The sequence below is a fragment of the Sinocyclocheilus anshuiensis genome, unplaced genomic scaffold (genome assembly GCF_001515605.1).
Source record: "Sinocyclocheilus anshuiensis isolate Anshui unplaced genomic scaffold, SAMN03320099.WGS_v1.1 scaffold958, whole genome shotgun sequence".
Classification (NCBI taxonomy): Eukaryota; Metazoa; Chordata; class Actinopteri; order Cypriniformes; family Cyprinidae; genus Sinocyclocheilus; species Sinocyclocheilus anshuiensis.
Window position 1 is genome coordinate 531,073 of NW_015539929.1, and position 25,805 is coordinate 556,877.

Below are 25,805 nucleotides of genomic sequence, written 5' to 3' on the forward strand. Positions count from 1 at the left end.
CAAAGAGAAAGGAAAACTTGAAATCTCATCATATGACCCCTTTAAATGGCACACGTCAGAAGAGCAGCAGAAAATCAACAGTGACAATCATTTGTTGTGTGCTGTTGTGCATAGCCTGAGATTGAAGAGAACATTATTAAAGCAATCAAGCTGACACAGCTTAAAAAATAAAGCATCTTAATGACGAGATCAAAATACTGTCTAATAAATACGGAATACAGTGGAATAAAAAAACAGGAGAAAGCAGCACGCTTCCAGTTTCTGCCGGGCGCCTGCCGTGGCACACAGGGATGGACTCTTTCTCGCCTAGGTGGCATCTTAAAACAAGCATTACCATGTTTGAGGTGAGGTTGCCATGGATACCGTCCAGCATATGAGGTGAGGTCACTTCCTCCGGCGGCATCATGCGATTGGCTCAAACATCTCTGGACGTTTGACGGCTCGAGTTAGTGTGAGTCCATCGGCTGGGATGCTGGTCACCAGTGATATGGTGAATACTATCTATCCGCTGCATGACGGGGACGTGACGTCAGATCCCGTTGGTCAGGTCCCGGATGACGCCCCCCTTCACCAGCTTTCGGAGAAACTCTTTCTCTTTGGATATGTTGTGCGTCCATGACTGGGTGTGTGTGAGAGAAAGAGAGAAACAGAAAGAGCACAATAGGGTAAACGCTCATCAGAAGCTGGTCACGTGCTGTGTTTAAAAGAGCTATGACGTCTGCACATGCGGCTTTGCTTTTGATTTCACAAGCCACAAAAGCGGTTCGGACGGTCCACCTAAAGTAAACATGTGCAACAACAGAGGTGCTCTTCTAGTTAAAGAGAGAAAATGACAAGTCACTGTGAAATACAGTGCCATCTACTGATTTACCATCCAAGTTGAATCATCCTTTAGATAAAACATAAAATGTATCTTCTAATTACAAAACAAAAAACAAACATGAAATAGGTCAGTTTCACACAACACTTTGGGTAAGTATTTTACGTTGCATCATAAAAGCCAACATTCAATTCTAAATTCAAAATCTATTATCGCATTACACATCTGTTTGGACCTGAAGTATTGTTATACTGATGAGAAATTTTATTTGAATATATTATTGTACAAGAACATATAATCTGAGGAATACCAGTATTACCCCTATCGGAATTAATGGAATTTAATTAAATTCCTTTGAATTTAACTCATGATTGCTCAAAACAGTCCATATTTATCAAACATACATATTTACTAGCAATAAATAAATAAATAAACAAATACATTTAATTGCATACATTTTCATTTTCAGAATAAAAAAGTGGTCAATTTTTCATGCAGGAATGGTTTGTAAATAGGTGTACATATTCATGTTTAAAAACTAAATTCAGCTCCAAAACTGTGTGAGATATTGATAAAAAGGCTACATATATTTTACAATATTTTTGTGACACTAACATAACTTATAGATGCTTTTACAAAAATATTTTTAACACCTAATGGTACGCCATACACACTCGGGTCCAAAGTGACCCGAATATTTTTTTAATGGTTTTCTCTCTTAAAAAAAAAAATCAAGAACAAACTCAGAAAATAAATAAATAAAATGAAATAAAAATATGGGTATACTGAGGGTCTTTAAGCATTTGTAAGTTTCATTCCCTTACTAAATATGTATCTCTTCCAGGTCAAAATGGATCGAATGCATTATGAGGGTTAAAGGTTTGATTTTCTGTGATGTACTGAACATTCCTGAATTGAACTCATTTTATAGTTGATGAACTACTGTCTTTAAAAGCTGCTTTAGAGCAGAATCTTATTTTGCTTCATTTTTGAAGTTTGCATCACTGATTCTGTTACTTCCCTGTTTAATACTGTGAAGCTGTTTTGAAGAAAACCATCTATATTGTATGAAGTGCTATAGAAATAAAGCTGACTTGACATTGTTTTTGCATATTCTGCTGATTTGTCATCAATATAATCTTTTTTTAAAAAATCTCGACACACACACACACAAAGGAACTACTGGCCTGACTAAGCCATCAGAAATAAATCCTTATTGTTGAACCCTGTTAGTATCTTGTAGTATCTGACTGCTTCACTTTACTAGTAGCTTGGCAAAGCTACAGTCTCAAAGTAGTTTCCTCAACACTGAAAGAAGAACGCACACAGAGCTCAGACTCATTACTCTGACCTCTCAGGTTTCTGCATGTTCCTGGAACAGAGAGCAGTGTGAGGTCATGTGACCTGTTTGTGGACGTGACTCAATGGACGGGATATTCCCAAAGATCATCAACCAGCGAGCGGACATCACGGATGTACTTCAGACACATTTTCAAATTTACATTTACACTACACTCATCTTACATACCAAAACTAGGACATTTCTGTTAACTATGATAAGACAGTGTTCAGAAATTAATCAGGTTTCAGAGCAAAAAAGCCCCTGAAAGTGACAAAAATCCTCCAGATATTTAAAATATGACAGTGAATTTCTCTGTCATTATCTGCTATCAAACATGTCATACAAACAAAATAAAGATTCTCCATGGAACCTTTCAATTTGCACAAAAGGTTATTTAGAGTGGAAAAAAGGTCCTTCACAATATTAAAATGTTCTTCACACGAAGAAAAGATGGTTCACTGAAAGGTCCTTTGGCAAACAAAAAATGGTTCTATGGCATCACTGTGAAAATATCCTTTTAATTCAAAGAGTGTTATATGTAATAATGGTGTTCAATGGTAAAAATGAAAATCAATCCCAGGGGCCAAACATTCCTTTTAAATGCAGCTCACTAGTTCTGTAAGAGTTAGAGAGAAATCCTTCAGATCAGGTCAGTGTGGTGCTCTTACCTCTTTGATTGCAGACATCATGAGTTTCTCATAGTAGTGCAGAGGTGCGTGAGGTGTGTTCATGTCATATCCGAATCCGGCCACCGCCACCTCATCACAGCTATGAAGAGCCATCGTTATCGCAACAGTCCCCAATGTAGGAATATTCTGGAAAAACAAAACGCTTTTAGTACTGCATGTCGATAAGTGTTCCGTCACAGCGTATAAAATACCCAACAGTCATACTTGAGTATGTAGTTAAAGACACATTCATAGAACCTCAAGTTTAAGAAAATAAAAAATAAAAGTTTTTGGTTATTACTGCAAATGGTCTTTTAAGAAAATGTTTTATGGAAAACATTACATTTATATGTGAAAAATAATAGAATTTCGGTATTTAAAAATAGTAAATAAGAAACAAAAATGTGCTTAATATAAACTAATCTACTTTTATTTGATATACAAAACAAACATTTTTATAAACACACATATATACAGGGCCGTCCTTAGGGGGGTGCAACTGGTGAAAATTTTAAGTAATAACCAGAAATCCAAATGTTCAACGATTCACTGAAAAGAACTGTCTTAAAAGAATGATACATTTAAAAATCAGTCATCTCTATAACACATGTAGTTTGTATTTACAATATTGTTTGCACAAAAGCAATGCAACAAAGTATTCAACTGCAAAATGTCTGCTTGAACATGAAATACATTTGTACTCAAGTAGTCATTTTCTTTTAGTAATAAAACAAGTTTTAATTCATTACTATATGCTTTAATTCATACTACACAGCACAGTGAAAAGAACAGATGAAATGAGTCGAGCAAATGTTGAACAGCCATGGATGGACTGGACACTCAGGGTAGTCGAGTGCACTGCTCACACACTTCAGTACAGATAATGCACCGTGTGACTGACTTTATCAGAGACACAGACAGAGCGGGGTGTGTGTGTGTGTGTGTGTGTGTATCAGCAGAGAGGGATCATCCAGTCACCACCTGATCCACTGAGGCTGGAGAGACAAGTCTCAATGTGAAAGTCTTATCACCACAGAGAGACACTCTCTGGACTAATCCGGCCCCAGACACTCCGCCTGCATGCTGATAACAGGAAACGCATCACAGCTTGAGCCCCTCGAATCGCATCTCCATAGCAGCAGAGCGCAAACAGTCTCTGGATCAGGTGGATATGTGACAGTCCAACACTTCATTTCAACTTCATCTCAGAGGGCTCAACAATAAGGATGACCCACTGACCCGGGGCCAGTGTGCGAGAGTTTAGGATCATTTCAGTACATTTTGATCATGTACATAAATAGATTTATTTATTTATTGTTTTTGTTTGTTTGCTTGTTCGTCAGTCTGTATACTTTTAGGGAAAATCATCTGAAAAGTATCTATCTGGCTATCATAGATGAGTGACTTCTTGTGCAATGGTAAAGAGGTCAAAAATACAAGTATATTAATAATAATTCTCCCTCTCTCTCTCTCTCTATATATATATATATATACACATATATATTTTTTAAGATATGTCAGAGTAAGATATTTTCAGTTGAGACATCTCACACATGCATTTTAGTCTGGGACTAGCCTTAAGCCTGGTCTGTGAAACCAGGGGAGTATGTGTGTGTGTGTATATTTTAAGCACATTTTTATTCTATAATAATTTTTAAATACACGTTTGTACATTTTTCACATATGCAAATGTTATGCTTGTTTTCATAAAATATTTTGTTAAAAGCCAATTTGCAGTAACAATCAGAAAATATACGGTTACAGTGAATCAGTCTTGTAAATGAATCAGATCATTTACAGATTCGTAAATAAAACAGAGACTGGGCTAATTTGAATACGAAAAGTTCTTAGTTCCTAAGACATAGGCTGTGTTTATGCAACTGGCCTCTGGTCTTTTTCAAAGAGGAGAAAGTTTTAAAAGTTTTTCAGACTATTACGGTATGTTTTGGATTGACTGCTTCAATATTTATTCAGTGTTTGCTCCTCACCCCTCTTCCCATGAGGCCATTGTTGTTTGGAAGGCCGATGAATTTGAAGGCCGCTTCCTGGATGAAATACGGGTTCAGGATTCGTATGTCTTCTGGCTCTCTGGGAACGACACGTGCCACGGACTTCCAGAATCCCTCCATACTCCGCTGAAAGACATTAAGAGCGGAACACAGAAGAAACTGAATTACTCCAAGAAACAAATGAAAAGAATAAACCTGCGTGACTTCGCCGACGGCCTTTACCAGCTTTTCTTTTCAAACACTCCTGCTCTGTGAATACGCTATTATAAACGCAGAAAGGTGTTCCACAAGTGAAGCTGACACAGAACAGTCACTCGCGGCCGCTGAATAACGCTCTCAGCTGAGTAAATAAGCCGCTCACTTTGATAATCAGAATAAAAAGGGTGACGCTAGCAAAGCGTTGAAGGCAAGAGCGTGTCCGAACACAGAGCTCTCGCTCTCCTCGTGAGACGCCCGCTTCACCTGCAGCTAATATGAAGGACCTTACGAACACACCTGGGAGAGAGTGACTGTTAGAAGCCATAACTCCGCTTGACATTTTAGAGCAACGACTCCGGTGGGATTTCATCAAACGGCATGCCGAGTCACGGTACTACAAATAAACACGCTGCGTAATTACGTCCTGCCCTTGTTTTCTTTTCAAGGGAGGGACAGGCTTTACAGAGGGACGCACAACAAGGGTTTGGCACAGGGAGCCTTACTTGTGGTTTTCTGGTGTAACACAAAGCATGTGTGATACAAGGTGTAATACAAACCACGTGTGTCGCGGCATAACATTATCACAGCTATCAGTCACATCAGCCTTGTTTGAGACGTGCACAAACTCCTCCCTTATAACTAACCAAATGCTATCGATGTGGTTTGACCTTTTTTGAACGTTTTTAGCTTTTTACATTATAATTTGTGTCAGGTTTGTTATTTTGCAGAGTAAGTCCTAGCGTTCTAGCGTACTGATAGAGCATTGCATATGCTACTGAATACACATTTCCAAGAATTTAATTTTAATCAGATTTCATACCATAAACAATAGCTGGCGCTTAAAAGTTTACGACAGTACGTTTTTTCATGTTTCATGAAATCTCTTACGCTTATCAAGGCTGCATTTATTTGCATCAAAAATACAGCAAAATTGTTAAATAGTATTACAATTAAAAACAACCATTTTCTATTTGAAAATATTTGAAAATGTCATTTATTTCTGTGATCAAAGCTGAATTTTCAGCATCAGTTCTCCAGTCTTCTGTGTCACACGATCTTCAGAAATCATTCTAATATGCTGATTTGCTGCTCAAGAAACATTTCGGATTATTATCAATGTTGAAAACAGTTGTGCTGCTTTATATTTCTGTGGATTTTTTGATGAATAGAAAGTTCAAAAGAACAGCATTTATATGAAATTCAAATGTTTTGTAACATTATTAATGTCTTTAAAGTCATTTTTGAGAACTTTAATGTGTCCTTGCTGAATAAAAGTATTAATTTCTTTAAAAAATCTTACTGATCACAAACTTTTGTCATGCATTCCTTTTTTAAGTCTTAAAAAGCACAGCAACATTCAGAAGTGGCTACATAAACGTCATCACTATCTCGAGGCCTGGCCAGCATTACTAAGGATGCAGAAAGCAGGTGCAGGTAAAATCCTGACATATTTTGAGCGAGCACTGAAGCAGAGGTGCTGGACTCGTAGGGTGAGAGTCAGAAACACACAGGTGGAAAATGTGACATGGCTCGGGCAGAGAGAGATGAACACAATAACCTGCACCGTGGAGAGGAGAGGGGCCTTTTAAAAGCCCCATGAAAAACAAGAAGCGCAAACAAAGCCACAAAGGCAAGGAAGACCCTGTATCAATCACCCTGTGGCAGGATCCACCTCCTACATCGCACGAGGCCTTTGTACGCAGAGTTTCTCTGATACCTGTCACCCAGCTGCTTGAAACAGACCTGCAGAAGAGCTGACTAATGATTACGAACTCTGAACTCTGGCTGATGTATGTCTGCCGATGCGTCCAAATGGCTCATCGTACTGTATTACAGACACGGTCACTCAACACTGCCGTAGCAACAAGCGGAAAACTAATCTGACCACACTGCTGAATGTACAGCACTACGGCATAACAAGCTAGATTTTGGCTGAAATGTGAGCTCACGATACACAATGAAACTGAGACAAATAGATGAATATAAAAATAAAAATACTACAAAATATATATCTTAAAATAATTAAGAATCAACAAATAAGATTTAAATGTAAGAAAATTTTTTCTAAAAATCATGATCACCCAATTTTTTCAGCAAACTTAGTTCTGGAAATATTTTTCCAAATTATATGAGATTTAAAAAGAATTCTTCAATAGATTTCTAAAGATGAGCATTTACGCATATCCAAAGACACTTACACAGGAACCAGATCAAAATATAAATAAAACTAAACAATGTTACAATAATCCCAGTAAATGCTAAAATATGCATTTATAACAAAATACTTAATACATTTCTAGAATAAATAAAAAAAAAATTAAAAGAAAGAAAGAAAGAAAGAAAGAAAGAAAGAAAGAAAGAAAGAAAAAGAAAGAAAGAAAAAGAAAGAAAGAAAGACAAAATACTTAATACATTTCTAGAATAAATTAAAAAAAAATTAAAAGAAAGAAAGAAAGAAAGAAAGAAAGAAAAAGAAAGAAAGAAAATATTTATCCCCAATTTATTCAGTCATTTACTATAAGTAGAGATGAAATTAGGGCTCTTTTAAATTTTATTATAAAGTCTTAATTAAGGGATAAAATGTACAGTCCATCATTATAACTAACTAAATAAATAAATGCACAAAATAGATATTTAACTTGCAATGAAGACTGGTTAACTACGTAAATACACAAACAAATGAAATAGATATTTAAATTGCAATAAAGACTGGTTAACTACTGTACATAGATGTGGATGGATGGATGGATGATATTTAATCTTTAATAATAACTGGTTGAATGAGTGAATAAATAATGCATTTATTAACAGTATGTTTTCATTGCAATGAAAAGGCAAAGTACAAAAAGAAAGTTGAATAATTTATTTCAATTGATGAAATCATAAACCCTTTGTCAACAAGCAATTTTGTCCCTGACAACATAAACACTGGTCTTGAAGCTCATTGTATAGGTTTGTCTTGAAACAAGCATATGTTTGTCATCTTTAAAACTTAAAAAATGACAAAATGAATGACATCTGCCTTCCGGAAAACCTTCCGTTGCAAAAGTAAAACTTGCGATTAATCTACTCAAGCACATGAATCTCTAAATAAATTGAAAAAGACATTGAAGTTGAATCAACATAACGAGTCAGTCACTGACTGAACTTTTAGTGATTCACTTACTGAATCACAAGTCATTACTTTCGGTCATATCTGATGTGCACATCCACACACATACTTTCTCTGATGGGTAATTCCCAAACCTCTTAGTTTTTGGCTAAAAGAGTTCCTGACACATTTCTGCGTGATGATGTTAGGCTGTAACCTGTGGGCGTGGATCGGGCCCTGTGTTTCCCTGCGCTGGAAGCCACTGCGGCTCATTCACTACAATGGCCGCTCTCAGTCGCTCTGACACTCTGGAGGTGCGAGTCGCAGACGTTATCACAGAATCCATCAGTTTCCAGCGGGCTGACACACACTGTGGTATTCATAAACCACTGTGGTTTTCTGCAGCCGTCTGTGGAGTAGTAGGGGCCGCTGACCCTGACATTGACCCCCAGCCCTCTGTCTGCACATGTCTGAGTCACCAGAATCTGAGGACACTTGACACTCATAAACACCATTGTATTGCAGTGTGTAAGCTGAAGATGTCATACAAAGCATCTAATGATTCATAAGACATGAGCTCTGTTCCGAACCATAGCGAGCTGCCTACCAAGACAGCATGCTCAGTATCACAGGAATGGTCCGGATCAGACCGCTGACAGAAAATAGGAGATCACCAGAGACTTCAGAAAAGAAGGATCCACTAAATAGCTTTCAAATTGAGTTTGTTGGGTCAAACATTTAGAGTCTCATTGTATCTTCTTGAGTTGAATTAAATCTCATTCTTTCTCTAAATCATTCTTTCTAAATGTTCTCAAATCATTGCAAACCTTCTTAAACATTCTTTAATTATCTCAAACATTCTTGAATGTTCCCAAAGTTGTTACATCAAATCATCTTAGTCAAATGAAATCATCTTTTCAAATGAAGTCACTTCATGTAAAAAAAAGTTCTTGCAATGTCCCTTCTCAGGTCACATATCAGATCTTAATTTGAGAACAGTTAGAGAAGAAGAATAGATTACAGATTTTTTTTCTCAAATCTTCTTAAAGGAACACGCCATTATTTTTGAAAATAGGCTCATTTTCCAACTCCCCTAGAGTTAAACAGTTGAGTTTTACCGTTTTCGAATCCATTCAGCCGATCTCCGGGTCTGGCGTTAGCACTTTTAGCTGCAGCTTAGCATAGATCATTGAATCTGATTAGACCGTTAGCATCTCGCTAGCTGGGGACTATTTTCAGGCGCTGTGTAATATCATTGTGCCTGCTGCATCCATGGTACGGCAGCAAAGTTCCTTGATTATTACGCCGGAATGAGAGTATAGTTCCTAGCCATATCGGCCTAGAAAATCACAACTTTTCATTTTCCGTCGGTCTTAGTACACGATGTAACTACAGAAGAGTCAAGTTTTAAATAGGAAAAATATCGAAACTCTTTGGTCATTTTTGAGCGAGATGCTAACGGTCTAATCGGATTCAATGATCTATGCTAAGCTACAGCTAAAAGTGCTAACGCCAGACCCAGAGATCGGCTGAATGGATTCGAAAACTGTAAAACTCAACTGTTTAACTCTAGGGGAGTTGGAAAATGAGCCTATTTTCAAAAATAGTGGCGTGTTCCTTTAAATGTTCTTAAATTTGAGTCGCACCAAATCATCTTAGTCAAATCTTGTTTTCAAATTCAATCATCTTCTTGTGAAATGTCCTTACAATGTTTTCCCTCTTCTTTTGAGTAAAATTTTCTGTAATCTCTTCTTCTTAAAATGTTCTCAAATGATCTCAAACCATCTCAAATGGCCTCAAATTTGAGTCACATCAAATCATCTTAGTCAAATTAAATCTGTTGATTAATCATTTTTTAAATCATCTTGTGAAATGTTCTAAAATGTGTTAGTCAAATGAAATATTTTCAAATGTAAACATTTTCCTAATCTTCTTGTGAAATATTCTTGCAACATTCCTTCTCTACTTGAGTAAAATCAAATCTTCTCAAATTTACTATCATCACTTCTTAAATGTTCTCAAACCATTTTCAATTACCTCAAATTTAAGTCACATCAAATCTCAAGTATTCTCTAATCTGCTGTTAAATGTTCTTAAATTTTCTCGGTTCTTCTACAATGGTCTCAAAAAGATCTCAAACCTTCTTGAATGATCTCAAAGTATCTCACAACTTCCTGAATGTTCTCAAATTTGATTTGCATCAAATCATCTTAGCCAAATTAAATATGATCTAATCTTTTCTCCTTTAGTTTTTTAATCTTCTCTTCTAAAATGTTCTTTCAGTGTTCCTTCTCTTCTCTTTTGCAATTAGTCATCCAAAGCAGCTCGACGTGACTCACTGCACCAACAGTGGAAACAACAGCAGCTAGTTTATTGACCCCTTGTCCACCTGCTCATGTTTGCCTTTCTATTTGGCTGTGTTTGAAGCTGATTTCAAAGAGGAGACAAAAGCAGAGGACAGCGACGACCCGTCCACAGCTAGGACAGCTGACACGTCCAAAACCTGGCCTAACATCTCACATATGGTGGCATTAGTCTAAACTGGCTGAGCTAAAACTGCCGATGATTTAGCGGTTTTGACGCATCATTTACGACAAGACATCTTGGCCGCTCTTTTGCTTTCAGAAGACATAGCTGCCATTTAATTCCAAATCAACTGAGATTCAAGTAATGAGAGCATTTCTGCGTCAAAGAATCACAAGCGAAGACTACGGCCAATAAACACACACAACGGAAAAACATCTACTTCATCTCTGACCTCCCAATTATCCTCATCAGTATTCCTGTCTGAATGTTTTGAACGGAAGAATATTTACTAGACAGTCTGCACACTTCAAAACCTTCACCGAATTAACACGTTCCGCTTAATTTCACGTGTAAATTAGAGCCGTGATTGTAGCATGCAGTAGGACGTGAATGAATGTCTCACATGGACGGGTCAGTGACGGATAATGCTCTCAAAGTGGAAGAGACATTTTAACTGAAAACAATTATCTGAAGAATTTATTTGACTGGTCTTTCCTGCAAAGTTTTTCGGTTTAAGTTTGTTTATCATTACACAAAATTATACATAAATTCGACTTAAATTGGTTCATTTATTGTTCAGTTTGTTCAGTAAATGACTGTTTTGGCAGTAAACGGTAATGGATCTATTTAAAACGCACGCTATGGCTTGAAACTATTTTTTCCCCCCTCCAGAGTAAGCTGTATTTGAAGAGAATGAAACATAAAACCTTTTTAAGACTTTTAGAAGCAAATTAAAGAGTTTAAGACTAACTAAAATATACTAGTCATGTTTTCCACTAAATACTCAAAAACTGAACATGCTAAACATTTCCAACAAAACATCATAGTTACTGTAGTATATTCATGTACAACCATAACTGATGAATATTTCATCTACAGCTTTCTTTACAATGCCACCTGAAGCAGCATTTACTGTGTACTGTGTCTGTAAAAATAGCCATTTAAACACTTTTAATGCAGTGGCTCACTATACTGCTCAAAGGTTTGGGGTCAATCAAACTTTTTTTTTAAATAAATGAATACTTTTATTCAGCAAGGATGCATTAAATTGATCAAAAGTGACATTTGTAATGTTACAAAAGATTTCTATTTCAAATAAATGCTGTTCTTTGGAATGTTTATTCATCAAAGAATACAGAAAAAAGTTACTTTGAAAATGTAACTTTTTTTAAATTCTTTTTTATGATCCCTCCACCCAAGAACACTTACTGTATGTCCCAGATCCAAGACATTAATTTGTTTCTTCTCTGAATCTACAATTCTCTCTTAGTCCTAATGGCTTTTCGGCTGGCGGTGGGAATTCTAATGGAGCAGTATATAGAAGGCAGAAGAAACATTATCAGTGTTTTTAGAAAGAGAAAGACTCAAGGGAAACAGTGCTGTATAGAGTATTTCTAAAGACATATCAACAAATCTCAGCCACTAACCTTATCAGGATACAGTCAGACACCGAATTAATCTTCCACTACCTGTGTGTGGCCATTATGTGGTTTGCTATGCATAAATCTCTACAACGAGACTGACTTTACAAGCCATTTTCTTTAAAAGTAGTTCAGAAAGATCACTGGAGATAAATTTGTTACATGTGTGACATTTGATTTTGAATCAGGGAGTCAAAATCTGATTCAAAACCAAAACATTGCTTACTACACAATATCTACTCTGGCTTGCAAAAAACAAATACAAAATAAATTAAAATAAATAATAATAATAATCATTATTATTATGATACAGAGTCACTGAAAATTATCCAGCGCTAAAAGTGTGGCAACAGAAATATTACAAGTAACTCCTCACGACCAGTTACACACCGGTGACTTTTATTAGAGCGCTGTGACCTGGGGATCCAAATAATGCGGAAACGTCCTTGAGCTGAGTGAACTAGAGTCAGCTTTCATCATGGAAGAAGGTCCTCTAACAGAAGAGAGGCCAGATGTGTGGGCCATTTTCATTAGCATTCTGGAGATAACACAGAGAACGAGCTGCTTGACTAAACCCAAACCCGGGAGATAAGGTGGCCGTTCTCCAGCCCGTACCACACAATTAAGCACATCACTGAGCTCCTGTCAGTCACCTGAGGAAACGCTACACTGGCTGACTCACAAAGACATCGGCCTCGCACACAGCTGCATATCAAAGACACGGCAAACACAAAGCCCACATGCATCTCTACAACATTCACCGCAATGCCAATGCAGTTTCATAGGTACCTGTGGTGACAAACCTCTGTCCCATATTTCTTAAACAGAACTTTAAAAGTGGTCAGCTTTTGACTCAGATATTTGATTCAGCAATGTCTTGAAACACTCACTGACCTTGCACATCTGTTTTTACCTTGAAAACCCCCTTGAAAACTTTTACCCCTTGAAAACTTTTTTTAATGCAAATTCTGCTGATTTGTCACCAATATGTAACCCTGGAGCACAAAACCAGTCTTAAGTCGCTGGGGTATATTTGTAGCAATAGCCAACAATACATTGTATGGGTCAAAATGACTGATTTTGCTTTTATGCCAAAAATCATTAGGATATTAAGTAAAGATCATGCTCCATGAAGATATTTTGTAAATTTCCTACTGTAAATATATTAAAACTTAATTTTTGATTAGTAACATGCATTGCTAAGAACTTAATTTGGACAACTTTAAAGGCGATTTTCTCAATATTTAGATTTTTTTTTGCACGCTCAGATTCCAGATTTTCAAATAGTTGTATCTTGGCCAAATATTGTCCTATCCTAACAAACCATACATCAATGGAAAGCTTATTCATTCCACTTTCAGATGATGTATAAATCCCAATTTCGAAAAATTTACCCTTATGACTGGTTTTGTGGTGCAGGGTCACATGTAATAATATCTAGTTTTCTAAAACAGATCAAAACTGCAAAAATGATTTGAAAGCATCAGTAAAAATGTGTTGAAACACAAAAAACGACTGTTTTCCAGCAAAAGTGTTTGATATTTATGTTTACATTATAGCGGTTTTGTAATAAAAAAAAAATCTATGAAAATAGTTAAGAACATAGCTTATTTCTAAAATGTCTTAAAAATACATTTTTGACCCTAGGCATTCATATTTAATATTATTGTTCAGAGCACACACTATGCTGCCCCCTACTGGTAAATGTGTACATCAGCAAATACTCTTTCTAAACCCTCTTTTTAAACAGCTTGACTGATTTACTATCAGCAGACATTTTCTTTAGCATTTCCTGTGCTGATTTTAAAGGAAATAATAACATTAAACATAAAAAACAGAGCTGAGAATACTGCATTCCTATTGCTGGATACAAATAAAATCAAATTAGCCCACAAAACATTAAAACATTTATTAAAAAAAAAAAAAAAAAAAAAAAAAAAAAAAAAAAAAAATACAACTTATACTACAGGAGAAAATGACAAAACATGATTATAGAAACTGATCAGCTTACAGCATCAAAAGTTCAGAGAATGATTTTTTTTTTAATATATGAGATATGGTTCATCATTTAATAAACAAATTAGCAGTGAGTGAGATTGTGTTTTGGTGATTATGTGGACGTTAATTACCTGTCCAGTTCTGAACCAAGTGAATATCTCTTTGTAGCTTGTAAAATATGATCAATTATCTTTTCTGTGGACAGAGAAAATTCAATTATTACTTATTTAGAGAGATAAACTACATTAAAACACACCAGAGCCTGAACAAAGGTCTGAACAAAACAGCTTTTGATTTTCTAACAGAAATAACTAAACTGTGACATTATAGTTAGCTAAAGATTACAGTTACTCAGTTCATGCTCTGATGAGCTGTTTGCAAACTACAGTGCATTGAGGCATCTACACTGACTAATATTACAAAATTAGTCATACTGCCCACTCATTCCTCGTGACCACAATTAGCATATTATGTTTATGCAGCATGATTTGGGTCACAGTTATACTAATTGTACATAATATTTAGGATGGAAGATCTCTGTGAATTATGCATGACTGTTGGATTGAATTAAAGTAATAGTTCACCCAAAATTAAACATTTGATGAAAATTGACTTGCCCTCAGTCCATTCAAGATGTAAATGAGTTCATTTCTTCACAGGAACAGATTTGGAGAAATGTAGCATTGCATCTCTTGCTCACCAATGGATCCTCTGCAGTGAATGGGTGCCGTCAGAATGAGAGTACAAACAGCTGATAAAAACATCACAATAATCCACAAGTAATCCACACCACTCCAGTCCATCAGCTGTGTTTTAAAAAAAAATTATCAGGAGAGAAATATGCACAGATCAAACACTGTTTAGGGAAATGCAAGACGGTTTAAAACATTTCTTACAAACACACAACCTTTGGTTTCACAAGACGTTAACTGATGGACTGTAGTGGTGTGGATTACTTGTGGATTATTGTGATGTTTTTATCAGCTGTTTGGACTCTCATTCTGACGGCACACATTCACTGCAGAGGATCCATTGCTGAGCAAGTGATGCAATGCTACATTTCTCCAAATCTGTTCCCACGAATGAACAAACAAACCCATTAACATTTTAGACGGCACAAGGGTGAGCAAATTTTCAGCAATTTTTTTTTTTGGATAGGGGACATTTCTAAAGCAGCCCGCTGCCAACAATGCTGTAGCCTCCTGGGAAAGAACCTACATCACAGCTTCAAACACACTCAAGAATGAGGAAAAAACCTAAGTTTAGAACACCCTTTTTCTTACGCACAATCCACTATGCTATTTTTAGTAAAACATTCCACCGAAAGGCATTCCACTGGAGAAAAAGCTCTTTATGCTAAAGATAATAAAACAGGATTTGTATGTAAACTCCACAACAACAAAATCAGTGATCTGCGTCACTTTTGGTCCATTTTATAGTCTGTCTGCTAATAAATGTGATACAAGGACAAGTGTTTCTGCTGAAAGGCACGGCTTGAGAAACATCAGCGGGATGGATGCAGAGATGCCGACAGCTCTGCTCTTAATGTCCCAGACCATCTGCCAAAACAGCTAAACGGAGTCAGAGCGGAACTCATCACTTAACATGCACATTTGTGATTTAATCAGGCTGGAAGGTAATTACACCCAAAACCTCCAGGGCAGGCATGAATGAAGGTGAGTGGAAAGGAGAAATGCCTCATGTTTCTGGTTTAAACGTCTGAAAGCACACCGGATGAAAGAACCACTGAAAACCTGATTGAATCGAGGCCACGGGGAAACGGCTTCCACCTTACCTGCAGGAGCCCTTGGTGACTGGTTAAGTGGACATTAGTTTAACATCTACCTAATATTTATTTTTTCTCATTTGTAAGTCATATGTAAACTTTAATAATCTTTGCAAAAACTCTGGCGTATCCTTATATTTCTTGGTGTTTGCTGCTAATCTTTGCACATATACTATCAGTCAAAAGTGTGGAATCATTCAGATTTTTTTTAATGTTTTAGAAACAAGTCTTTTATGCTTTTATTGCAGAAACCATGATACCTTACCATTCAAAAGTTTGGGGTAAGTAAGAAAGAAATTAGGTAACACTTTAGTATAAAGACCAATTCTCACTATTAACTAGTTGCTTATTAGCAGGCCTATTATTACCATATTGGCTGTTAAGTTTTGCCTCTTTGTCGCCATCACTGTTTGAGGGGGCCGGGAGCAGCAGCTCATTTGCATTTAAAGACACAGGCCCGAAAAACGACGTGTTTCTGCTTCCACTCAAAATAATTTACAAATCTTAATTATTCCAAACATTTGACCAGTAGTGTATAATATAACAGAAAATAAAAATAATGAATGCGCAGAATGAATGCTTGGACTGACAATGTTTTTTCAGTGTTAAACAAAGAAAATATCTGAATTCTTAAGATGCACTTTTTGCCTCAATAATGGACCCTTGATGAAGTACAACATGACTTACTTTCATATAATCATGGACACCTGAAAATGTGTAATATTTGTGGGAAAACATCTGTGAGGAGAAGAATTGTGAAAATACAAATGTACAACAATCATTGAGATTCCTATCCGACCGGCATTAGATTACTCAGAGGACCACTGACTGAACAACAGATTGCGATTTCCTTTGTGATTTGTACAGCGGTTGTGTGAGAAAAACACAGGCGTTTGAAATTACAAAGCACGTCTTGCGAAACACTAATTTACTTGACCTCCTCAGGGAGAACTAGGCCCGTCTGAATCAAGTGTGTGAGTTATGATTGTTCTTTTGTTTACACATGATACAATGTCAACATGTTTAACTGGATCATCTGTTAATGAAACCAACAGCGCTGAAAATCGGGAAAAAAATAAAAACCCCGGAAAATACCTCCAACTCAGAGGTACTTTTACCAGTGTACAGAGAAGAGGTTCTTAAACTTTTAAATACGAAGAAGACAAAAATCACTTGATTGATTGAGGGCTGGGAACAAAAAGTAAACGGTGCACTATATCTAACTATATTATATATCTTCAATTCATATATAGTTTTGTTTTTCACATCTCAATGCAAACACAATTTTTTCCCTCCTCTTGTGAAATAAAACAGACTCAGAAAGAAAGAAATACCTTGTGTTCTTACTCCAAACGGAGGCGGGTAACTGCTGATCTTTGATAGCCGCTTGAAATTTGAATCAAGGAACATGGGGGCAGGTTTTGAAAACCTAAAACAATAAATAAAAGACAAAGAGAGAAAACACAAGTTAAAACAAGCACGCTAATCGCTCCACAGCCTGCATGAGAAAAGGGCTGTGATACTTTGATAACCGGTGGAATATCTCAAACGGTGGAATATTTGAAAGGATTACGAGGTTCGCATTGCCCATAATCCACTGGCTACTGGTGTGTTTAAGGAAGTGCAGCCTAAACTTGACCTTTCTTCAAAACAAGCAGAGACTTATAACGAGCTGAGATCACCAAGCTACAAGCTGCTCACTTACAGACATTAGACTACAATCCAACTTCAATAAAGCAATTTAAGGAGGCAAAACCTTTTTTAAATATATAACTGTGAAATGACAATTTATTTTTGCAATCAGAATATTTTTTGGCACAAAAACTAAGGATGCACAGAATTTTTCCACCAAAAATTCTTATCCGAAATTCTATTTTTAGTTTTTTTGGCATTTTTTTTTTAAATGGATAGAAAGCAGCGTGCACTTGAAATGACCTACGTTTAATTAGGCTATACTTAATGCAAATGTGATTGTGAATGATGACAGGTTATATATATTTATAGGAAAGAAGTTGACCTGACTGAATGTATGACTCAGCGATCAAGGAACTGTTTTTCAATTTACATGAATCATCTGAATAAATCGATTCACTAATATGAATTTGATCTTCCAAAGCTACATAGGCTATTTAAGCAATATGACACTAGTTAAAGTGTCATTACACTCGGTATTAGAGTGTCTGCAAGTAATATGACTAGATTCATTGATTATTCTTGCTCTGATGACAATGGGTTACAATGTTGCAAATTCTAGCAATCAAATATAAAACACTTCCATGAAAATGGTTATGCTGCTTGATGACCGAAAATAATCTAGAGTTAGAGTATTTATACTAATTAACTATATTTCTTGGCAGAATTGATAATTATTATTTACAATATTATTTATTGACAAAATATTTATTTTAATATTTTATATTTGTTTTATTATAAATTATTACAAATAGAAAATGTATTTTTATATTAAACATGTATTTATTGTTAAACATTTGTTTGTGACATTATGTAAAATGACAATTGAGAATTAAAATAATTGTAAATAAGAAAATAATCATTTTAAACAATAACTGTGAAACAATTACTGTATTGTTAATACTTAATGAGAGAAAAAAAACCTTCAAGTAAAATGTCCAGATGCATTACAGAAAATGTGCTTAACTGAAAATAAAAAAATTAATAAATAAAAAAATCTTACCACTACTTCCTGGAAAAAGCATGAAACTAGAAAAGCTACACTACTTTAAAATAGCTACAATCATAAATGCTGTGAAGTTAGAAGTTACTTTTAGTTACTCTCCAAAGCTGTTACCTAAGAAAAACAAGAAAAGAGTATAAAAGGAATATATGAAAAACTGCATCATGTGACCAACAGATTATAATAGGTCTTGAGTACTTCTTTAAAAAAATGGCTTTATTGTTTAATGCTATTTAGCACCAACACCTAACATGTTATGCAAACAATTATTAACACTGCCAGTGGAAAAACTCTCCCATTCTGTCCACAAATACCGCCTGGCAAAGCTGTATTTCAAGGAGAAACGCCTTGATTTCTGTCAACATCCTCCACCCAGCGTGCACCTGATACAACTATCCACATCACAAACTATACCGAACATTTGACTGGCTGACAAAACAACACCTGAACACTTCCGTCATGCCGTACGCAGCTGTCCGACCCCTGGAGTAATGCACTAATGACACAGGTGGTCCGGTGTATCCGATTCCCACGACCACAACTGCGACTCTGTGCTTCCTCACATCCCAACACTGTAAGTGAAGGTGACACACACTCCCGCGTTTCTCACTGCCTCAAACCTCCAAACACGTACACTTGTGAGAAAAGTCCAGTGCCGTGAAAAGGTTTTTCCTGTTTTTTCAATTTTTTGCATATTTGTCACACTTAAAAGATTCAGATCATCAAACAAATTTTAATATTACACAAAGCTTTGAATCAAGAAACCACTTAAATAGAACCTGTCTGACAAAGTGAAGCATGCTTAAAGAGCAACACATCATGCCGCGATCTAAAGAAATTCAAGAGCAGATGAGAAACAAAATAGTCGTCATGTATCAGTCTGGTAAGGGTTATAAGGGCCTTTCGCTTCCAGAAAGGGTTATAAGGGCCTTTAGTTCCAGAGCTAAATGTACAGTACTAAAGTACTGGTCCGATTTTGCGCGAACCATTTCCCAGAACCATTTAAAGGGTTGCATTCGCACCGAGAGTGTGTACTAGAAAGTGCCGTAAGCCGGTCGACAGCGACAGCGTCATTTGTGAGCGGAGCTGTGTTTTTGTTGTGTCTCGCAGGTTTCACAATAATGGACATGGAATGTCGACGTATACGTAAAGCGATTGAAAGAACGGAAAGGAGGACTAAGAATCTCCAACGACAACTGGCAGTGCTACATTTGCTACAAGTGCCTGCACTTCAGCGTCTGTCCATCTATCGCTGTTCTCCATACTTGTGAAATAAGTTGACACAATGTTTACAGTATGTTTACACGGCGTTTTAAATCATGGCGGGGGAGGGGGTTTTCGTACGCGTTGGCCAATAAATGTCTACTTACGTCACGATTAGTACCAGTTGTGCTGGTTAGACCCTGCTCCGGAGTAGGAGCTAATTTGGTTCTCGAAAAAGGCAGTCCGGTACTAAAATCGCACCCAGTTTAAAAAAAAAAAAAAAAATTCTTCTTTCATTATCATCCACAGAAGAAAGTCAGTCATACAGGTTTAAAACGACATGAGTAAATGACGACACACTTTGATATGAATGGTGGATAATTTTTGAAGCCATTACAGTAAATTAGTATTTTTCTCAGGCTCCTATGTTCCTCCTTTATGTTCAGTTATTTCACTTTAATGGCAAAGAACCTATTCATTGCCATTAATGTGAAATGACTGAACCTACAAATAGGAGCCTGCATAAAAACGCTCATTTTAGAGGAAAATTTCTTCCTCTTGGTGTGATCATCCTTTGCATTTAAAACAGCTTTTGCCCAGGTGCACATAGTTTTTCAGGTAGCTTTGCAGGTAGGTTCCTTGAAGCATCTTGGAAATATATAATTGGAGACGTGTTTTTGCATTGTGACATTTGTGATTTTATATATATATGTGATTTTTAAACAATTTTGTATCATTACATTATCATAATTTAATGAGAATTACAAAAAAGGGTCAAATGTCCGGACACATTACAGAAAATGTGCTTAATTGCCATGAAAACAATGTCACAATTTTAAAACCTTAATGGTTCTAAAAACAAACTACTATGTATTTTGATTTCTGAATGTGTTTTGACCTGAACCAAGAACCAGAAAACAAATAAGGTCAACACACACTCAAAGGTATGTATGCATCCCACAGTGAAGAATAAAAAATTTAAAAGTGTGATTTTAAAAGGATTCCGATAATATAAGAATTAATAAGATCCATAAACTGTGGTTTATATTAATCTCAGAGGCTCAGGCAGAAATCTTGCGGCTAAAGGAAAGCTTTGCGTGTCAGTCGTGTGAATCAGAAGCATGGGTTTCTCACGCACTGGGAGCCCAGAGGAGCACAACAGACCCAAAAAAAGATCTGCATCATTTCTGATGCCAGTGAGGCGCTCTGTGGACACATTTCTGAAACATGCCTTAAATCAACACATAAGGGATAAAGAGCATTCACGGTGGGGAATCTTCTCAGACACTGAATTATTTAAAAGAGAAAGGAAATGTCTTTCTATGCTCCTCTCAAGAGCATTGCATCCTCACTGTGTAAGGGGTTTAAGACAAACTATACAACACACATGAAGTTATGAACGATTCTACAAAGAAGAAGAACAAGGTCAAGTCTTATGTAGCCAACAAAACTGTGATAACTGTTCTCGTCCTTCCTTTCTACTGTATGTTCTCACTCATAAACAAAAACAGAATAAACCTCCAAAGCTGGTTAAAACTAGTTAAATATTGCATATACCAGTAATAAGATTGTTTTGTGCACTTTCAAGATGATTTCATCTGGTCGATGTATCGGCAACAGTAACCAGCTTGTAAGTCACTGACCAGCAATGCTTGTACAGAACCGATAAAGAAATCTTGTAATTTCTCTTTGTAATCTTGTAAATTCTTTGCACTTTCATGTTCCTGGTCTTAATGAGAATGTTATTCATCTAAATCTCAATTATGTAAATAGCAGCAGAATGAGCTGCGTGTCTGCATGCACATTTACAAATACGAAATTGTGAACTTCCAGTATTTCACAATGCATGATGAGATCAGCTTACTTTGGATAGATTGAAGTCATCTTGGCCTCTGCGTAACCCGGTTTACACTCGCCTTTACTGAGATTACCATATTTATACTGCAGCTCCAGAGGCCTGTGAACCAAAGATAGAAGAAGATCCTTTTCAGTAGTATCCTAGCGGAGTAATCACAGGTGTAGAAAAGCACAGGAATAAATTACATTTTACAATATATTCATACAGAAAACAGTTCTTTTAAATTACAATAACACTTAACAAAATTACTGCTTTACCTGATTTTATGATCAAATAAATGTAGCCGTTTCTTCTCAAAAAGATGAAAAATCTTACCGACCCGAAATTTTTCAACAGTAGTATACCATTAAAAGTCACCTTAAATTATTCTAACCAAACCCAAGTCATTTTGTGAAACATAAAACATGAACAATACAGATTTTGTTCGAAATATGGCTGCAAGTTCAAAGAATTATCCTAATTAATTCTTAAAGGAGACATATTATGCCCCTTTTTACAACATGTAATATAAGTCTCTGGTGTCCCCAGAATGTGTCTGTGAAGTTTCAGCTCAAAATACTACACAGATCATTTATAATAGGATTTTGAAAATGCCTATTTTGAGTGGAAGCAGAAACACGCTGTTTTTTCGGGCCTGTGTCTTTAAATGCAAATGAGCTGCTGCTCCCCGCCCCCTTTTCCAGAATAGAGCTGCGCCATTACAGCTCGGACCTGCTAAAAACATCTCTTTTGGTTCTGATTATCATGTTTATCGCACTGAAATCATGCGTTTTAAACCATATGAGTTTAAACTTCTGCTATACGGTTTTCTGAGCGCACACATCCGAAGCACACGCACAGAAAGCGGCTGTCACAGCATGTGAGTACTAAACTAAGTTCTCATTCACACACAAGTTTACGTTAAAAACACACATGAGTTACAAAAACAGTCGGTTATGTCTGTGAAGGTAAACAGCTGGGAAATAAATCGCTTGTTTATTTTAGATCTGTGTGGTAGCAGCAATATACATTAAATAAATCAATAAATCCACTGTTCTGTTGTTTTCTGAGGCTGGGACTCTAAATAGTGTTCTGTGCTCCTGTGTTTCGTCATTGGCATTAGAACTGGTTCACCGTTGTCGCTTGCGAAATCAAATGACGACGCAGTGGGTGTAAACTTACAGATTAAGGGGCGGTAATATTATAATGAGATCCCTTTGCCACGTCACCAAGGGAGCAAAATCAGACGCGCTTCTGTGGAGTAATTTAAAATGCCTCGGACCATACTGATTTAAATTTGATGATTATGGAAGTTCATTAATTCTCAAGCAGATTAACATGCCTAAAATAGAGCTCTGTGTCTTACTAAATGCTTTGGGGTCTGGAGAGAGGGGAAAGCAGCTGTGTCGAGCTCATGGTGCCCAGAGGATGTACAAGGCTGCTCAATGAGATGACAACTTGTGTGAGGAGTAGTTTATTTTATATAAGCGTCAGTATAAACCCACTAATTCACATGCCGGCAAATGGAAACTTTCTAGTAAGTTTACATCAATACTGTGAGTGCTGGACATATAAAGATGACCTGTTGACAGTGCCATTTATACAGGTGGCCGTTAATGGTAATAAGAGGGGTCGAGCCATGTTTTACTTCGGGTAAACGGACCCCCCATACAGATACAATCAGGACTGTTAAATCAGACAAGGCTGGGTGAGAGCCAAGAGATCATTCATTAGAAATGCTTTAGGGCGCCATTAATTATCCTTCCAAAGTAAAGTTCAAATAAACAACAAGCCGAGTTATAAAGAGAGATAAATTGCTGGACAGTACAGGCCAAAGTGAACTCACACATACATGCACACTCTCAAATTCGGTTACGAAACCTAGTGAGCGGTCTTGCCCTACATAGCCAGTTGCCTTCGAAGGCAACATCCCAACTGAAATAAAATGGTTTGGAATATAGACAACAATTCTGTGTGTCATACAAACAGAAATTCATGAAAGATTCGACTCCGACAGAGCATAAAATGTTGGGTGAAGTAGTCCATTTTAATTAGACTGAACTATTTTTGTCAATAGTTAAAAAGTAACTTATATATAGAAATAGATTATTCCCAGTTCTACTGTACGTTAAAACACAGAGGCTTGTATTACTTGTCATTACTTTGTCACCTGAACTCCAATAATGTTTATATGAAATATTAAACCAAAGACTTTTATACATATCGCATGGTAGGCTTAACTAGTGATGCATCAACATCCTTTTTAAATGAAACATGGAAACAGAAATGAAAGTTTCTTTAATAAAAAAATTTCAAGTTTATATTGTATATTTAATAAAAATATTATCAAATATTTAAAAATATATGTAACAATATTGATCTATAAATTTATAATACATTAATATATTACACATTTTTTTATATATATATATTCTTTGGTAAAATATTAACATTTAATTAAATAGGAATTTTAGAAGGCAGCATGATTGTACTAACCTTTAGTGCAGTGATGAATGCATATTGAAATGCTGCCTATGTAGGCAACTCACTAGGTTTTGGAACAGAACCCCATGCTCACGGAGAACCCACACTCTCAACAATGTTTTACTTACAGTTTTCTGTCAAGCTTGGTAAGGAATCCCTGCTTGTCGCATTCTAAAGAGAGAAGAAACACAAGAAATCAACAGAGTTTATGTCCCTAAAAGAGAAAGAAGAGAGATGCAGTGTGTTATCGTCACTGTGCCAACAGGAAGGGATGGAAATATTTCAGCAGAAAAGTATATCTGTTGTTGAGAGCGCAGGTTATAAAGAAAGAGATTATTATTGTAGTTACACGGAAGGAAATGTGAGAGGCTGATTACTGTGTATAGACCAAACTAACCAAAATTAAATATGGCTGTTCAGTAAAATGCCATTCGATGGCTACCAGCATTGACTCTGAACAGCCAGGAAGGAAAATACTGAAATATAGTCTATGCAAAAAAAAAAGAAAATACAAACACTGCAGAGTACAAGTGATTACACAATGCAAGTATAGCTTTCTCACTTTAGTGAATTATTCATTTTAAAGTAATCTTGATGGGAATGATGAATGTGTTTATAATCATCTACCTATAGCTAACTACATGAGGAATGTGTGCTTGCAATGCATTAGTCAAGCATTTGCATATTTTTGGCTAAACATTTCACAAACTTTAGATGAAACTATGTACAGTTGCAATATGGACATGAAATACTGATTGGTGTAAGAATAAAAAAAATTAGAAAAAAGGGATATGACTAGCACAGCTAAGTGAGTTAATTATATAGCTTAGCTATAAAATATAGAAGAGTATTTGACTAAAGATTGATAAGGATGACATGAACACACATCATTATGCAAGCTGATAAAATGAATAAAGATTAAATATGACGTTTATGAAACCATAAAAAGAGGACTGGCTGCTACCAAGTAAGATCAACAAATATATTATTGTTCTAAGTGCCAGGCAACATTAGACTGCATAGTTCACTGAACCAGGTAATAAAGTTTTAGAACCCATGAAGTCTGATTTTATAAGAGTGAAGTGATGTTACATGTTTAACACAGAAGGCTATTACAGAGATTTGTTACTTCCGGACAAAAGAAAACTGATAAAAATACAAAGAAAGAACCCTTAAAAATAGGTCAAGACATTTTTGATAAAATAAGCGGAATACTTAATAACCTGAGAGAAGAAAGATAGATAGATAGATAGATAGATAGATAGATCTATGAAAAAGAACAAAAGAAAGAAAGAACAAAAAAATGATCCAATGAAAAAAGGATGAACGAAAGAAAGATTCAACAATAGAAAGAAAGAAAAGAACAAATAAACTAAAAAAATAACAAAATAAAGAACAAACAAGCAAACAAACGAAAGAAAGAAAAAACTAATTAAAGAAACAAAAACAAAAGCAACAATTAAAGCACTACTTTAAAACAACAACTGAACAAAAAAGAATGAATGAAAGAAACAGAAAGAATGAAAGAACAAAGAGAACAAATAAAAAAGAAATGAAAGAAAGAACAAACAAAAGAAAGAAAGAAAGAAAAACTAAAACAAGAGTGAACAAATGAGAGAAACAAAGATAGAACTAACAAACGAACAAACAGGGAAGAAAGAAAGAAAGAAAGAAAGAAAGAAAGAAAGAAAGAAAGGAAAAGAAAAAAGAAAAGAGAAATAAGTATA

At 35.9% G+C, this 25,805-nt stretch overlaps 1 protein-coding gene across 1 annotated transcript in view; it reads right to left on the reverse strand.

Annotated features, from left to right (window-relative positions):
- Window positions 1-6: 6 nt before the first annotated feature.
- The window catches only part of st3gal3a (ST3 beta-galactoside alpha-2,3-sialyltransferase 3a), a 38,202-nt gene continuing 12,403 nt past the window's right edge, over window positions 7-25,805 (reverse strand). Inside the window, exons 3-11 of the mRNA XM_016483897.1 lie at window positions 24,207-24,249; window positions 21,622-21,714; window positions 17,194-17,288; window positions 14,205-14,268; window positions 14,031-14,038; window positions 5,201-5,334; window positions 4,819-4,965; window positions 2,831-2,977; window positions 7-619 (exon numbers count right to left, since the gene is read on the reverse strand). Of these exons, the coding sequence (XP_016339383.1) occupies window positions 530-619; window positions 2,831-2,977; window positions 4,819-4,965; window positions 5,201-5,334; window positions 14,031-14,038; window positions 14,205-14,268; window positions 17,194-17,288; window positions 21,622-21,714; window positions 24,207-24,249 (821 nt within the window). The 3' untranslated portion in view covers window positions 7-529. The remainder of the gene's footprint in view (window positions 620-2,830; window positions 2,978-4,818; window positions 4,966-5,200; window positions 5,335-14,030; window positions 14,039-14,204; window positions 14,269-17,193; window positions 17,289-21,621; window positions 21,715-24,206; window positions 24,250-25,805) is intronic.